This window comes from Calliopsis andreniformis, chromosome 3, assembly GCF_051401765.1.
Source record: "Calliopsis andreniformis isolate RMS-2024a chromosome 3, iyCalAndr_principal, whole genome shotgun sequence".
Taxonomy (NCBI): domain Eukaryota; kingdom Metazoa; phylum Arthropoda; class Insecta; order Hymenoptera; family Andrenidae; genus Calliopsis; species Calliopsis andreniformis.
Genome location: NC_135064.1, coordinates 26378651 through 26395251, shown reverse-complemented (window position 1 = coordinate 26395251; position 16601 = coordinate 26378651). Strand labels below are relative to the sequence as shown.

Here is a 16601-nt window from a genome sequence, read left to right as displayed (position 1 = left end):
AAAAGAGAGTCGTGACTTCAACCTTTTAATTACAAATTTTTGAATTTATCTAAAAATTGAATTTAAAAAGTCGAGTAAAAACAGTTTTATCACGCTTACCGAGTATTTTGGATATGTTCGAGTTGTGCATGTCCGGGCAAGCCTTCAATATTTTCCTACGCTCGTCCTTGGCCCACACCATGAACGCGTTCATAGGCCGCTTGATATGTGGCTTGTTCTCACCCTCCCTCTTCTGCTGTCTCACCATTTTAGCTGAACAAAAAAAAAACGAAAAGAAAGTGTTAGATGTCGAGAGCCACTGCGATACTCCTCGTGAGAAGCGAATCTGATTTCGTGAGCATCATCTGGCGCTCTCGAAACAAAAGCGTAATGTCAGCCCGATCAGTCGTCAAAAGAGTTGCTTACCTTTTTCCGTTATGTCTTCCGGTACCTTGTAACCCTGCTCCCGCCACACTGTAATTTCAGAATACCGTCGCTCGTTAGAATTTGCCTCAACTCTTTACGAAAAGAAGCATAAAGAATTATTTAATCCCTCACACGTGTATAAATTTCAAGTCTGTTCTTTCGTACAAAGTATATTTTACTTTATAATTCGAAGGAGCGTTATTTGAGTAGTCTTACAAGTGCAAGGAAATAAAGATCAAATCTAGGTGACGCTAAATTTACAGAAGTTTGCTACAATTCTCCTATACACCTTAAGTAACTCCACAACTCTAACTTAAATGACTCAAAGTAACAATAGAAAGAAACATTAAAAAAGGAAAATTGTATTTACTGTGAGATGTCGAGAGATAGTCCTGTTCCTCCTGCACGCTCTCCTCCCGTTTAACGGGTCGTTGAGTTTGAGGCGAAGGTGGCATCGCACCAGCACTAGGCGGAAGACCATAAATCCCGTGCATCGCGAAATGTTTCTCCACGGCAGCGACTGCAGCCGCGGCTACAGAGCCTCCAGGTCCTCCAGCCTCGTCTTTGGCCATTACCTTGCCCACTGCAATTCATCGAAACACAAAGGACTGATTTAAAAAAAAAAACTGACTGATGGCAAATGAGCGTGCTCGTAAAGCAACCTAGCGGCGCCGTCTCGCGTCACTTGCGAGTTAAACGCGCGAGTAATGACACGCCAAGATGATCGTCGCGAGTCCTTGTTTCGATATTAGAATGACAACTGTCAGGATTCCGCGTGCTTGTTTTTTGGCGATCCGCGGTCACCGGCGTTATCTTAAGACCGCGTTACGCGTCGTTAATTGTGCCATTACTCGGAGGAAAAACCAGCAGCGAAGGGGAACTGGTTTTCTAATGAATAGGGGGAAAAACAGCTCGAACAATCGGCTGAACGCACGCATGCTCGAGGATAATGAATCGTTCGGATTTTATGGAATATTGAGTATAGTTCTTGCTGACCTGCGGTTTTGTTTAGCATCCTTCAAAAAGGCTATCTCATTATTTTTCAAGACGATGAGTCAAGCTTCGAGACAACTCTCGATGAGTTGGTCCCAGATCCCAGAAATTGGAACGGAAATCGAGTGTCACTTTCCCTTTTTTTAGTTGTTCAATCAGAAATTTCTAGCGTATACTTTCCTTCGATAAACGCAGGATTTATTTATATCTCTGCGGAGTGACTATCGAAACAGCTAAAGTTAATTCTCCCGTTTCAAGAACACAAGTTGCGAGTCCCCATAATACGCTTGCAAATCTCGTACTCCTTTACAGAATTGCAAGCAGTCATTGGTGAATAGCGGTGAAAACTGGTTGCATCAGAGTCAATTAACCGTAGAATTTAATCGCTCCGAGCGAGGCTAAATCACCCCATCTCTAGCGAACCATTTCAAACGACTTCTGCGATTTTTACATTCGATCGCTTTTGCCACCTGTTTCGCGACACGTTTCTCTACAGAAATCAATTTCACTGATACAGTCATGAACTGAATCGCTGAATCAGGATTCGAACCCGGATTCAGTTGATTACGAGATTCTTTCTCTTGATACGACCATTGCTAACTCCGAATACGAGGCGTGACTACAAAGAACAGTAGACTACTATAAATGATTCTTACTTTTTCCAAGACTTAGGCAACCCTGTTGCTTACTAAAAAAAATTAATGATCTGAATGGCTTGAATAGGTACAGTGAGTGAAAGAAATACTCTGCAATCGCTACAAATTCAAAACATCTGCAAAGAATTTATAATTTCCATTTCTTCCACCCACAAAGCGTCTAGCTAACAATATACTTACTGGGAGACGAGAGAGAACTGAGGTGTGGTGGCAGACCCGCGTAAGGAAGCGTCGTCAAGTAATTTCTGGGCATCGGTAGACCAGGAGGAAAGAGTTTGGGCGCGGTTGCAGCCAGCGGTTGCTCCTGCTGGCCGCTGCTTCCTGCCCCAGTCGAATGAGAGTCGCTCCCGGGCGAGGAGGAAGACGCCGTGGCCCCTGAAGACGAGGATTTCGGCTTCGTCAGGTTCAGGGGAGCGTCGAGATCCTGAAGAGGCGGCGCAGTGGGAGCTACCGCGGAGGAGATTGGCGTCGGGGACGCTTCCTTCTCCATCTGCGTGGTCATCTGCGCCAGATGCGCCGTCGCCCAGCTTGGACCTTCCCGATGACTGCTGATCATCTGCAATGAGTATTACAAACACTTAGATTTTCCGATAACTGCACTTGGTCATTTTTCTTCGGTGAATCACAAAAGCTATACGATTCACTGTAAAAAAATACCTGTTCGTGTTTCACGAGAAGTCCCCTGGAAAACATTGTCCCCAATGCTCACAAGTGGACTTCTTGTGAGACATGAACAGTACGCGAAATAGACTACCGTACAAGGTGTAATTTTTAGAAAATTCCCTTTGAAGGCTACAATTTTTAAAAATAAAATTCAATTACACATTTCTAATTCTTTTTTTCCCTTGAAATCACATTCTCTTTAATTATCTTTTTTCCTCACTGCACTGTATTTTTAATTCTATGGACCAATCGCTTTAAAAATTTAGCCCAGAGTGTTAATTAAAATTCAATGTCGCTGGGAGGTAGAGGACGGTGGAATTGGGATTGCATTGGTTTACGTACGTTGGCGATCGAATTGATATGTTTGTTGGTGGTGGTCGTGGATGTGGCTGGCGGTGGCGGCATAGGCGATTGCACGGGCAGCCCTCTGAGTTGTTCGAGAAACGGCAGGAACATCAAGGACTGCGGCCCCGACATGCTCAGCTGGTTCTTTGTCATCTGAGCCTGTAACTCCTGGATGTTGTGTTGCATGATGTGCTCTTGTTGCCGCTTCAAGTGCTCCGTTTGCAGCCGCTGCATCTCGATTTGCTTCTGCGAGTCGACGGCCATGTGCGCAGGATACGACTGCAAAGGCACAGAGACAATTGGAGGGATGATTGAATCGTCATCGTCTCAGGGGAAAAGAGTATGATATTTTATGGTATTTTAATAGAGATAGAGATTTAAATATAGAAAATTGCTAAGCATGATTAACCATTTCTGTAGACCCTTTAAATTATTTAGTATTTGGACTTAATATTCTATGTATAATGGGAAATGCCAACATAATGTCATCCTGCAAGGCACGTCAAAAGTATGATAGCTGTTCATTTTCCGGTAAAAGCAAACGAAAAATCGTTTTCATGAATGCCAATCCTCTAGAACCTGTTCCAAATTATAGTTCCCAGGTAAGTTTAATAAAAGATGAATCAGCACCAGCATTAACTTTAATTAATGGTTACTGAACGCGTTAAACGGAAGCTGTTGGCTACGTGGAAAGTGAGATGCAAGAAACGAATTATATTCCTATAAAGTGATAACACGAGACCGAGATTGAGAGCCCATCTAACGCGTGTATTTAATCACTCGCGTGGTCGTATGGTAATTATGGTGTGTGTTCGACGGTAATCACTGTATACAGTCGATGTTGCTCGTAAATTCAAAGAAGATCTTTAGATAATCCCTCGCGAATGCTTGCTAACAAATCGCAGGGCGTAGGATGTCCCAGAAAAATGTAATCAAATCTTAGGAATACATTTGCACTTGGTATGAACGTAAAAGAGGCCACAAGGTCATGTTTCAGATCAACAGGAATTGTTACAGGCGACTGGTATTAACGCTCTGCGTTTAATTACATATTTTTGGGACACCCTGTGTATTTCGTTCACAAAAACTTCAGCTTCGCTATTATTCAATACAGATAGTGCGGAACGATGCGTATTGCTCATCTTCAAGAAAATTCCACGCGATTCACGTGGTTATGCACATTAGTTTCCTTGTTAACAAAATACCCACGCCTCTTCCGCGCCCGTTGATGATCGGCGCAATCACAAACTAGAATAAATCTAACTCATTGTTCGAACGATTTGCATTCAATGCGCGTGAAAAAGTATTGTATGTATCCTAATCAGAAGATGTTCACAATTCTCCCGTCATTCTTGTACAAATTACGCATCGCGCAATTATAGGTACAAAACGGAAGTTACCGATCATATTTGACGTAGAATGTTCGCAGGCCAATTTCAGGAATTCTTCAGAATTCCTTAACGCAACGAGAACTTAAGTCCCCATTGCATGTATCGCTTTGTAAAAATATCATCTGGCCTCTGTATAAATTATCTACTTAAAAATGAGACAAACGAGAAATGTTAATGTCGTTGGGATTACTTAATGAATTGGTATTTATAAGCAGTGATCTGTTGCAATAAGCATTAGATATTATGGAATTTCATGAAACGCAAACAATCTACTTCCCACGCTTCCGTTCATTATGATATTCTGAACATGAATATAGCAACCTTTCTTAAAATTCCATAGCAAATAAGTGGTGAAAAAACTGTAAACCGCAATTTACCAATATCTTGTTACGAAAGAGAACAACTTGTAACTCTATAGCCACAAGATTACTTATATTCTCTTATTAGATGTGTACCTATGTCTACGAAACAATTTATGTTATCTCAAACAAGACTCGAAGACACAATATATGGATACATAACTCTCGACTTACATGACATTACACAAGAATAATAAAACATAAAATAAAGAGTGGTCCTAAACCACCTCGAAACCCTGACTCCCCTGAAACGATCTCAAGATGAAGACACGAAACCCACTCTGGAGCGATCGTAAAGTGCAGTAGCGCGCGTTGACCCTTGTCAGACAGATCTAGGACGCAGACTCACGCCCTCCATGGCAAAAGGGTTAAGGTGGCGGTCGGTGGAATACCAGAAATTCCACACTGGGATTTCTTTTTCGCATGAGCCACCATTAGTCAGGACAAACGGCTCCGCCATTAATTCAACGAGGTGGGTTTTCAACGCGGCCCATGACTAGGATAGCGTAACAATTCAACACGACTAATATCATTGTACTTTCCTAGGACCTGGCCGCGATCCAGATATGCTTGAAGTTTAAAGGCTATTTTAGACGATAAGGAAGACGTTTATTCATCCAGGCTGCGCACACCGACTCCGAAACGTAACACATGCGCGTTAGTAGACGAGCTCCCTCGTCCCGTGCTCGTGCCTTTCGACGAACGATTATTAATCCGCGACGCTCGATTGAGGATCGTCGCGTGATTTACGAGGCGCGCAGTCCTCATCAAATAACGACCATATCCTTGCGAAGGCAAAGAGAAAAGCCTAAGCACAACGATCGCTGTTCGGCTTTCCTCCAAGCGAAACACTCTATCAGTCCGCCGTTCCAACTTTTTCCTACACTAGTTCGCTTTTTTATTTCTGTCTCGCAAAAAATCTCATTTATGTATGCAAGAAATAAGGAGACCAATCTTGCGAGGAATTCTAAAGATTTTCCGCATTTTTCTTCCTCCTTTTTTGCCCGATTTCCAGCGAGCAATCTCATCTTCTATATGGTTAAATTCTCCAACAAAAAAAGGGAGAGTCGTACGCTTGAAATGAGGTGATCGATAATCCCTCGATCCGCGAGGCGGATTGTGTTTATCCATCTTCGCTCGTTCAACCGCACGATACCACCACCAGATAAGCCCGCATATTAAGCAGACTCTGTATGGAAATGTACTCGTTAGCGTTAATTATTCCCGCCGTTTCTAATTGCCGCAATCTCGGCGTGCATGCGTCGCGGAGGAACGCTGTAACTTTGTGTACGACAAAAAGAGACGGGTAATTGTTTTTCTTAACCACCATCGACCACTGTCGTTTTCCCTTGGAGTAGCTCGGACGCTGCTCGGGACATTTTCATCGGGCGGCAGGCTCGTCGGGAAGAATGGCGGCGCGCTCGTTCATTAAGAGAATCCATCGTCGTCGGGCGAACGGAGCGGAGGATGCGAACAATGTCCGCGGTGACAATAAACGGGACAGTGGGGTAATTTCGTCGAGCCATTCGGGCAGGGGGCTATAATCGGCATAGCGGAGGAGCCAATGGAACTTCATTATTCATTTGCAAAGTTCAGTTATGCCGATGATACGTATCCGTGACAGCTATACCGCCCACAGTGGCTAAATATAAACAGGCGGGGTGCCAGCAAGTTCCATTCACATTCACATCCACACGCGACGCCGCGGTTCAGTAAGTGAGCATAAGAATATGAGGAGCCCCGTTCTGAATATGCATCCGCGCATTGACGCCAACTGCGCCGACTAAACTTAGCCACGCAATTACCGAAACATACCACCCTCCCCCTCCTCCACCCCGTAATCGCTCTTCTGCCGGTTATCTATGCCGCTGTTTCGATCGAATTCGAAACTGTATGCCACTTATTGGCACGCGTCTCGTCGCGCGACGTTGATCCCCTCTCTGGGATCCTCGAACCTTGGAGACACGATTGATTTCTCTTGGCAGGAAAGACGGTCGATGGGTTCAAAGAGGAATCACAGATAATTGGGGGAAAGGCTGTTAGGAATATTAATTGTTGATTGATGGAGTCGGGTGATTAGAGGCGGTCCCGGATATTCTGGGATCATTGTAAGAGTATATTTCGTCGGTCTAACTAAAGGTCGATCACAGCCTTCACAGAATTTTATATATTGATTGTCTTCTTATTCATTACACAGAAAAAGAAGGATTGTTCAGTAAAAGCTGTACGGTAGAGTAGAACTAATCATTGTTGTATACTGAGAGTACAGTAAAATAGGGATTGAGACTTAAATAATCTGCTGCTAGTCTGCCGAAGGTAATCGATTTAGATATCAAAAGAGTGTTCCAGGTTTGAATCTCATACTATTTTGGATGACTGAGGTCTTAGTATAATTTTTTATTGATATGACCATTGAGGATACGAGTGACTTCTTGAGATAAGGTACCTGAAGTAGGTATTGACTATAAAATCTTCCTAAAACTGCATTACGTGTTTTTAACAAACATATAGTTTGTTAACATATAGTCGCCATTTTATTGAGTAATCTTCCTCCATCCAGCTTTCTAAACTAAATCAACACCTAAATTTTAGCCAATTACTTTCCCCGAACTACAAACTATGATTAAAAGTCCTGATATTATTTGCGAAATTTATTCCCCCAAAACGTTTGAAAGACCCATCAGAAATGGCCTCCCTGTTCCATCGCGCGTAGAAAATTGAAGCGAGCTCCCGTCACCGCTCGCGGGTAGCCGGCTAACGAAAGACGAAGGCTAAAGGCCACGAAATTTGAATCTAGATTTAGAATCGGAGCCACTGGAGTGCAAGGGGACATGCAGGGATGACGTAGATCCACCGGAAGTGGTTCATACTTCACGTGCGTTATAAAGACTGTCACTGTGGCACTGTCTAAAATTACGACGACGCCCGTACCAACAGTGGCTTTAATACAAGCCGTCTTCTTCGCCGTGCTCCTGGTCACGACACCCATACCCACTCCACCTAGGACTGGCTATCGAACCTAGGAGCGGCGGAAAAATCTCCTCGCTGTAAATTGAAACGGTGGCGATTGATCTCGAGGCTCGAACGTAACGAATCCCCTGCTCGTGAAATATGCAGGTGGAAACAACGAGGAGAGAAACGACAAAGAGAGCTCGCGGAGGCTGCACTCTTTAATGGAATTTTAAAAGAGTGAAGCGGCCAGAATTCGACGACACACAGGCAAGCAGCGGCCAGGCAGGGGTGGCCGCAGGGATACATAAATTATGGAGCGCTTTGAACGGGATTCGCTACCGTGCCGTCCGCCGGAATGAAACTTGTGAATGCGGAATCTAGGGCAACCGGAAGCGGTATTTTCGTGGCGCGGCTTTTCCACGGGAAGAGGAGCGGATCGTCGCGTTATTGCCAGGAAGGTCCACTGGCCATCGAGCACGATTCTTCTCCTTGGAAACGGAAATCACCGGTGAAAAGCGAGCCTCGACTGGGGCTCATCGATTCTGCGCGGACACTCCAAATAGAAACAGAATTTTTTCCCAATTTTTATTGGCTGATTTCTTTTACCTTTCCTTTCTCCCTTATCCTCTGATTGATCCACATGAATGATACTCTCTCGTTGCGATAGTAACAAGTTCCTTTAGAGCTTGCTCTTGTATCAATTTCTATCATCCGAATCGTTTTTCGAGCTTTTGGCTGGTTATAAAAAGACATAGTGCCTACCAAAAATTTCGAGTCTCTTGCCAATTTTCATCGAAATTATATCTACTATAGGTGGAACAAAGTCTGCCTTCAGTCGAAGTTAAAGCAGTATTCTCCATTCTAGTATGATCAAAAGAGCGACTTAAATTTCATTGTTTCAAAAGTAGCTCATATTTATTTTCGTATTTAGCTGTGGAGAAGCTATCAAAGTCTTCGATGCGATATTCCATTCTCTAACACCCATCTCTACCGAGCTCGAGACCAAGAAGAAAGTTAGCAGAGATGTAAAAGCGTTTCGCGACACAAACGCTGCGCGTAGCTTTTCCTTGGTCCTTCCTTCTAAGAAGCGCGAGGAAGAGAAGACTGTGTCGGCGCGGGCACGCGCCAAAAGCTATACGTTTGGTATTGACATCGGGGAATCCATAATCATAGATCACAGAAAACGTAGACACACGCAGAAACGGCCACCGGCAGATACGTTGCAACCAGAGATATTTTCGGGCGGCTTTATTGGCCGATGTTTATTATCTATTCCGCCGCCTCTAATCCTTTTGATATTCCCCATCGGCGGATAAACAAATTGCACGATTCACCGCTGCGCTAGAACCCTCGGCCACGGTTTCTCGAAACCAGTAATATTAATAATTCCCTTTGCACACTACACTATCGACTACAATATTATACGACTGAACGATCCGCGGCCACGTCTGTCGGCTGCGCCCGTGCACACGGCCTTTGAGGGATGCTCGTCACAAAGACGACTTTGTTGCCTTTTCCCGTCATCGCGTCCCAACGATTGTGATAGTGGGGAACTCGAGGAGAACTGGTTATGTCGCGAACCATAAGCACAGATGAGATATTCTGTTGCGAGTTAACAGGAGTGGTTGCCATACATGTCGCTGTTACTCATAGCTAGTTTTCTGATGAGATGGAGCATCGATCACTGAGGGATATTGTTTTGTACATGGGTTTGGGATCCTATTCACTATAGTTTACCTTCGTCTAGGTTTATTCTTGTTACCTTTAAATTAGGGTTAGTTTAAGGAGGTAGGTACTCTCAATAGTAGAGTTCGGTATGAAAGCATTTAAATCTGAATTCTTCCTGCTTCAGAAAGCAGGCATTGCCAAACAATACGATCAATACTTTGATCCCTATTGTTGCAGGAACATCTTGGTTCATTTAGTGAATAAAATCGAGGGAAGCATAATCGACCCTGCAGCCATTGATCGTAACAATTAACTTGCAGGGTAGATTTCTTATTAAAGAATCGAGGTATTTGAATAAAACAAGTAAGTACAACTATTTCAATTTTTGCACGCAAATCTATTTGTAGGTAGGTATTTAAACGAATGCATACATATTCTGAAATTTTTTTACCATTTTTCAATTCCTTTTTGCCAGTACACTATTCCTCCTGGACTCACGAAAAACTATAGACGATGCCAAAGAGAAACAATCAGCTCTTCCATGGTCCCAAGCAAAAATGGCGCAAATCTCGCGAACGGGGACATGCCAGGGCTAAATGAGCTAACGTGGCGCGAGATAATATTTACGCTTCCGGAGATTTACGACGTTTCTAGCGGCGCAGAATCCATAATTCATCGCGAGCGCGCGAGCAGTCATCAATGGGGCCATCGGGTTGCCTTCGACGCCGCGCGATTTCGCGCGTTTCAAAGATTTCACGATAGTCGAGATAGCGAGATAGAGGACTCGCGCGTGTAACGCACGTAACATGTTCGCCAGTTGTACGAGACCACACCGAGGGGGTAAATAGAGTTATCGTGTGTTGGGTGCGTGTAGAGCGTGCGCGGGGCGGGAGACGTTAACAGCGACGCGAGTACTTTATAAGCGACGATGTTTCATCGCCTTAAACTATATGGCGTTTCATTCGATGTCCAACCGCGCGTTCTCTTATCTTTTACGATTCCCGTGCGCGCCCGTTCCTCATCCACGCGAGCTGACACGAATACCGCGGGCGACGGCGAGCGTGTTCGAGCGGCGTTCAACCTCGGCAATCGGCGCCACGATGTTTGTCAGCGCTCCCACGAGCTCCTATAAACATCTTGCTTCTATTTGGCGCCTGCTGCTAACAACAATGGGCCTCTAATCGCACAAGTAACGGCTTTGGGGGAACTTCGAGCGCATCGCGACGTGGCTCCTTTTGTTCTACTCAGCTTCGACCTAGGAGTATGTAGCGTTACAGGCAAAAGAGGCACTAACAGTGAGAAACTGTGGAGGCATTCAGAAGATACGTTCTGAGGAAAATAACTGGGGTACATATGTAACTCTGGATAATTTGGGAATAATATTAGATAAACAGGAAAGTTAAAATAGGGTTCAGCTTTTATGAACGATGAATCAAAAAGTGAATTTGAAATAGATGTTCTTAATTAGATAATCTTGAAAGAGGACGACGTAACTTTATTTCTAAATCTATTCAAACATACAAAATCCATTAGTGTCACGGGGTTATAAGAAACGAGCTACTGAAGGGTTAAAAGCTAACGCTAGAAGACGGGATGCACCCAGAAATAGCCTCAAGACAATCCACTTAGCTCCGATTTCTTCGAGAAGTTCAATTCTTCCCGATAAAAATCAAACCAGAGCCCCTCGAGACTACCCGCGTTAGCCTCTGATAATCCCACTGACGGTTCAAAGAACAACATTTATAAAACAATGAGAAAAATCTGGTTCGTAGCCAGATAAGAACAGCAGGCAGCTAGCGCGGCCACAATGGCGCGCTTTATGTTTCCTCAGGATGTTCTTAGGCGAGTGATGCTTTTATTTCATTGAGCCCCGCTTCTGAATCGCATCGAGCGGCTCCGGTGCGCCTCGAGGCTGGCCGGGGCGAGCATTAACGGCATTAAACCGCGTTGCCATAGTTGACAGCAGACATCGAGGAGCATGTTCCTCTTAACGGCTCAAAGCTCGAACGCACATCGCCGAAATAAGCCGCGACGATGAGCCGGCTGTCAGTGGGATTATTGTCTTCGGCTTCTTATCTCCGTCAGGGAGTTCTTTCTGCGAGGATCGTACGTGAAACGACGGACGTATCTCCCCGGGGACTGGGGGATGTCGGGACGCGACTAAAGCAACCCCGTCACCTTCACAACCGAGCAACTGAGCAACTCCTAACGTTGCTTTCCTCTCTTCCTTCCAACGCCCCCTCCTCCCCTCAGCCCCGCTGCCACCTCACGCTCTCTTTCCTTATTCCTTTTTCCCCCATTCCTCGTCCTTTTCTTCGGCCTCCCTCGGTGCCACAGCACCGATCCATCTCGGACGCGTATCACCAGAGACTCTTTTCTACGACCATCCCCTTTCAACGGACACCCGCAACGCGACTCATCCTCCTCGAAGCTCTCGTCAACGCTCAGAGACGGGAAGATCCTTCGTCGACGTTCCCGCAGTCGACACTGTCACACAGCCACTTCGACACCTCGATTGGTTTACGGGGACGTCAGCGAATGCGTCAGCGACCGTGGACACAGCTCGCGTCGTGCAATCATCGCGATTCTTTTCTCGCGACCGTTTCGCGCCGAGCTCGATTCGATTTGAAAAAATATTTACTGCTTGGGGCTGTGCTTGTCGTGGCGATGACGTGGAAGTGAGGAGTAGTGGGATGAGGAGTGAGAATGATCGAGGTTTGTTAATTGGAAGCTTTTGGCACTTAGGGTTTAGAGGAGGATGGGAGCATTAGTGGGATGTACCATAGATCTTTATATTATTTTAGAGGTATTTTAAGGAATATTATATGGAGGTAGAGAATTCAAATTTAGCGGGAGTTATATGGGTATATATTAATCATTACCCTGATATTTAACTTTCCCTAAGGTGGTGTTCACCTTTCTCGTATTTTTTAGTAAGGTTATCACCAAATGTCCTATACACACAGTACAGTTTGCCCAGAAATATAGATTGTACTTCATGCAGGACAATGTTATATAAAAAATCCCATGCAGTTTTTTATACAACAGTTCCTCAACCTCCAAATTGAAATGTCCATTGTTTGAAAAAGTCACACTCAAGCATCGCTGTAACTGAAGTTTTTTACTTGCCACCGTCAGCGTGCGCATATCACAGAAGGCAATGACACCGCGAGGAGATTAATCAGTCGCTCTCGTACAATGTACTCGAGCCTGATTGCAAAGGAGTCCCAGGTCTTACCGTAGCCGCGCGGAGGATCGCGGGGGTCGTGCCGAGTTTCATTCTCGGTAATTTGCTTACAATTAAAATAACGCTGGAAGATGCCGGGTGCGCGCCCTGTCCCCTGCGCGCCCACCGACTAGAAAGTGATTAATTCCTAACAAGGCGAGGTTTGCTCGGCACTTGAGCGACCACCACCGCGCTCTGTTACGTCGCTGCTTTCGAGGCTCTCGGGGTGTTAGAGGAGGCAGAGGTCGCGGATCGGAGGAGAGAAGAAAAGAGGTGGCGGAAGGAGAGGCGGAGAGAAAAAAGAAAACACTACAATGCCGAGCGCCCACCTACCTCTACCCACCCTATCCCCGTTTACGGTCCTCCCGCAGGGGAGAGGTACAATAAACAGCCCCTTGGGCTCCGCCGACTTTAATTAATTTTATATGTGTTGCGGCCACGCGGCCGCGAGAATCAAGTCACAGGGCACCGAGTCTCCTTTATTCTTTTCTCTTACCCCTCGCTACCCCCTGCCAACCCCCTCTCTCTCTCCCATCTCGTGCCTCCTCCGTTCGAGTGGCCAGGCTTTCGGCTGGCTGAGAGAAAGACGGCGAAGAGGGCACCGGGGATCACCACTCGAATCGCAGAATAATGCGCGCGGGGTGCACGTGGCAGAGGCACCCTCTCTCGACTTCATCCCCCTGCTCATCCACGTAACCGCGATTCTAATTCATCGTTCCGTCGTTCTCACACGCGCTGTCGATCGCAACCACGCGAGCCGCGGCTCGCGACCGCTTCTCTGTAGTGATGTACCAGCAGCTTTTTACCGCGAACTTATATCGGGGAATCGTGCGTGACTGATCGAGGTATCCATTACTTACTTCCTTGCGGTAATACGCGGGACTAGCTACGAGGAAGCGCTTTCTTCTGACTCGTAGAGGGTAAAAAGTCGTAGGAGAGAATGATGCATCGTTCCCGTGTAATGCCGGGTTCGGCTCTGCTGTGGCCGTGCCACGAACGCTGGGAAATTATGCGTACGTGAGATGCAACATCCGCGCGGAATGCGACACCGAGCGTGGAGGAAATGCCCCTGTCCGTTATTTATCAGCGACTGATTGCCTCGTACCGATCGTAATTGATCCAGGAAAGGTCTTCCTTCATTTTTTGTCCCCCTGCTCTCTATAAGACCGTGTTCAATTATGCTACAGTCCTACGAATGCTTCACTATTTTTGGATTATGGCTCAAGGAGGGAACTTGAGAATAGCTATTATGCTAATCCAGAGAAATTTTCTTGGAAGATAGCAACGGGCAGTTGGAACATGATGCTCGATCTGGTGGTGGATAATGCGGGATGAGATGCAATTGTGCAGGAAGTGTTTTCTACTCTTTGGGGATGAGAATCGTGGCTTTTCAATGGTACTGAGAAACCTTCTTCAAAGAACAGAAAAAAGGTAAAATTATTAAAAAAACCTTAGAAAGTCATTAATGGTTAAAAAATCCTTCGCAGAGTCTATAATTTGGAGAACTACTCACCTATTCCATCCATTCTTTTACTGAGCCCTGCGGAAACAAATTAGAGGTAGGGTATGGGAATGTTCAAGCAAGCTTTATAGATGCGAGGAAAGTTTAAAATATTTCCCTTTGTTCGAATCCGAATTCTCTCATTGCGGAATTGAACGGGTTGAAGCCACAGTTGTGGTATGTAATTCACCTGACGAGCAGAGCAAGAGAATGGAGTGCTTTTTAATGGTTCTTTTGCCCTGTTCCGATCTAATTTACGCGAAGCTACGACCGCGGTTACAACTACAGATTCAATTACCCATGTTATTTAAGTAAACGTTTTAAATCTCCTGGGATCTCTTGTCTCCGTTCCTCTTTCTTCGCACAGAAATATCACTGCGTTACTCCCCTTCCCATTCAACTCGACTCGCTCGTCGCGGAACAAAGATAAATTTTACGTCTTCGCTGTTTCTCATGTACTTATACACCTTGCTCGTCTTTTGACAGTTGCTTGAATTTTTAATTCTGTATAAGACTTGGCTCTGCAAATCACGCTATTGATACGGAACTTTCATTATAATTGTAATTCCAAATTTTTTATTCAAATTTCAAATTCTCCATTTAAATTTTGAATTTTTAATTCAAATTTCAAATTTTCCATTCAAATTTCAAAATTTTCATTCAAATATTAGTGGAATGAGAAATCTAGGTAACTAGAATTTATACGTATTAACAACTCACGTGAGGAAACTGTGATCAGAAAACAGCCTTTTCAAGCAAATAACACTTAATACTTAAATTAAATAAATGAATGAACACAAGTGCCTGTATAAAGAATTTCAATTCGCAATTTTTGGATATTATTCGAGGCATTGTTCGATGGATAAAGCAGTCGAAAAAATGTGGAGGCGCTTGTGTATCGTAAGCCGATATGAGTCGCGTTCCGGCGCGGTGCATCCCGTGCACAGAAATATGCAATATTTATTTCGGCGCACGCGCTAGCAGCGGTGCCGCGGTGTCCCCGCGCGTGCATATGCCGGCGAAACGTGAGAACCGAAATAAAGATTCGGACGACACGCGGGAACCGGGGTAAACCAGAAATACGCAGTGAATTGAAACTCGCATCCTGGCAGCGGGAACTTCAAGCCCCGTCGCATGCTCGTTTTGGAATAGCGCATGTTAATTGCCCCTCGAGCCGCTCGAATTACACTTCAATTATCCAAACAGAGCGATCAACCGCGAACATTCTTCAAAGCCGTGATTCGGTTCTGGCAAGTTCGCGAAACTTCCGGTCCCGGGCACGCTTTATTACTGCTAACAAAACCGACAAGCTGATTAAAAACTTACTTCAATTTCTGTGCTTCAAGTTTCTTCAAAATTATCTGACTGCGTTAATAAGAATTTTTTATCAACACGGATCACAAATTGCGAGATACTCTGTATACGAGCTAGCTAAACCTACAAAAATTGTTATAAAATTTAATCCTCTATTTTACTCAAGAAACTATATTCCAATAAATCAGATGCTTTGAATCGAGCACCACTTCTTATACTGCTCTCCATGCACCTAGGAACAATCTTAATCTTGACTCAATTAAATCACTCGCACGTAGATAAATGGCCTGTCCATGGAGACAAATGTCTCGTTAAAACGGTGGCTGAAACGGACTGGTGCTCCCGTTGTTGCAGCGGGATACGAGCGAAGCTGACGAAAAATTTGTACCGTGTGGGACAGAGGGCGGGAGAAAGAAGGAAAAATCTGACAGCCAGTTCTCTCCGATGTTCGGCTAAAATATGGAAGGTGGAACGTAAATAAAAGGAAAAGGGTGCCGCGCGGCGATGGCACACAGGAATGTGGCAGCTGCGGGGCTCATTCACATCCGCGGGCACAGTGGAATTCTTACTACCGCGCTCGCGGTTTCTCTCGGGGTCGCCGTCCAAGTTACAAGTATAACCGCACTCAATGCCCGCCCAGTACCTACTTCCATTTCATTCTGGAACGTTTGCAAACGACGCGCGCCGGCCTCCACGCACGATAACATATTCTGTTGCTTCCGCCAAATTATACCCGCTACTAATCACTTTTCTTTGCATCTGTTTCGGAACCATTATATCTCCATCTCTTTTTATCGAGAGTCGAAAAATATCTATTATGCCGTAGGGGACCAAAGTGAAATAACTTAGGAATTCTAATACACCATCAACAAAAGAGATTTCAAGTCTTTAAACCTGTGAAACTTTTTTATCTCTGTCTTTTAGATTCCAAATTTATGGAAATTTCCATTTAAGTGAGTGGCACCCTAGCAAAGTAGGAGGTACATTCACCTTTTGATTCTGGAATAAATGGAAATTAAACACTGATTTCTACCTGTTTTACGTTCCTTCACAAAATGAAAATCGGAAACCTGAAACCAGTATAGCAGATAAGCTATACGTTTCCTGATAATCATTTCCCATTAAACG

At 44.9% G+C, this 16601-nt stretch overlaps 1 protein-coding gene across 1 annotated transcript in view; it reads right to left on the bottom strand.

Moving 5' to 3' along the window:
- Sox102f (transcription factor Sox102F) overlaps positions 1 to 16601 on the bottom strand; it is a 59207-nt gene that overhangs the window by 1130 nt on the left and 41476 nt on the right. The window contains exons 4-8 of the mRNA XM_076374749.1: positions 3060 to 3341; positions 2235 to 2610; positions 776 to 988; positions 406 to 453; positions 100 to 252 (exon numbers count right to left, since the gene is read on the bottom strand). Coding sequence (XP_076230864.1) covers positions 100 to 252; positions 406 to 453; positions 776 to 988; positions 2235 to 2610; positions 3060 to 3341 — 1072 coding nt within the window. The remainder of the gene's footprint in view (positions 1 to 99; positions 253 to 405; positions 454 to 775; positions 989 to 2234; positions 2611 to 3059; positions 3342 to 16601) is intronic.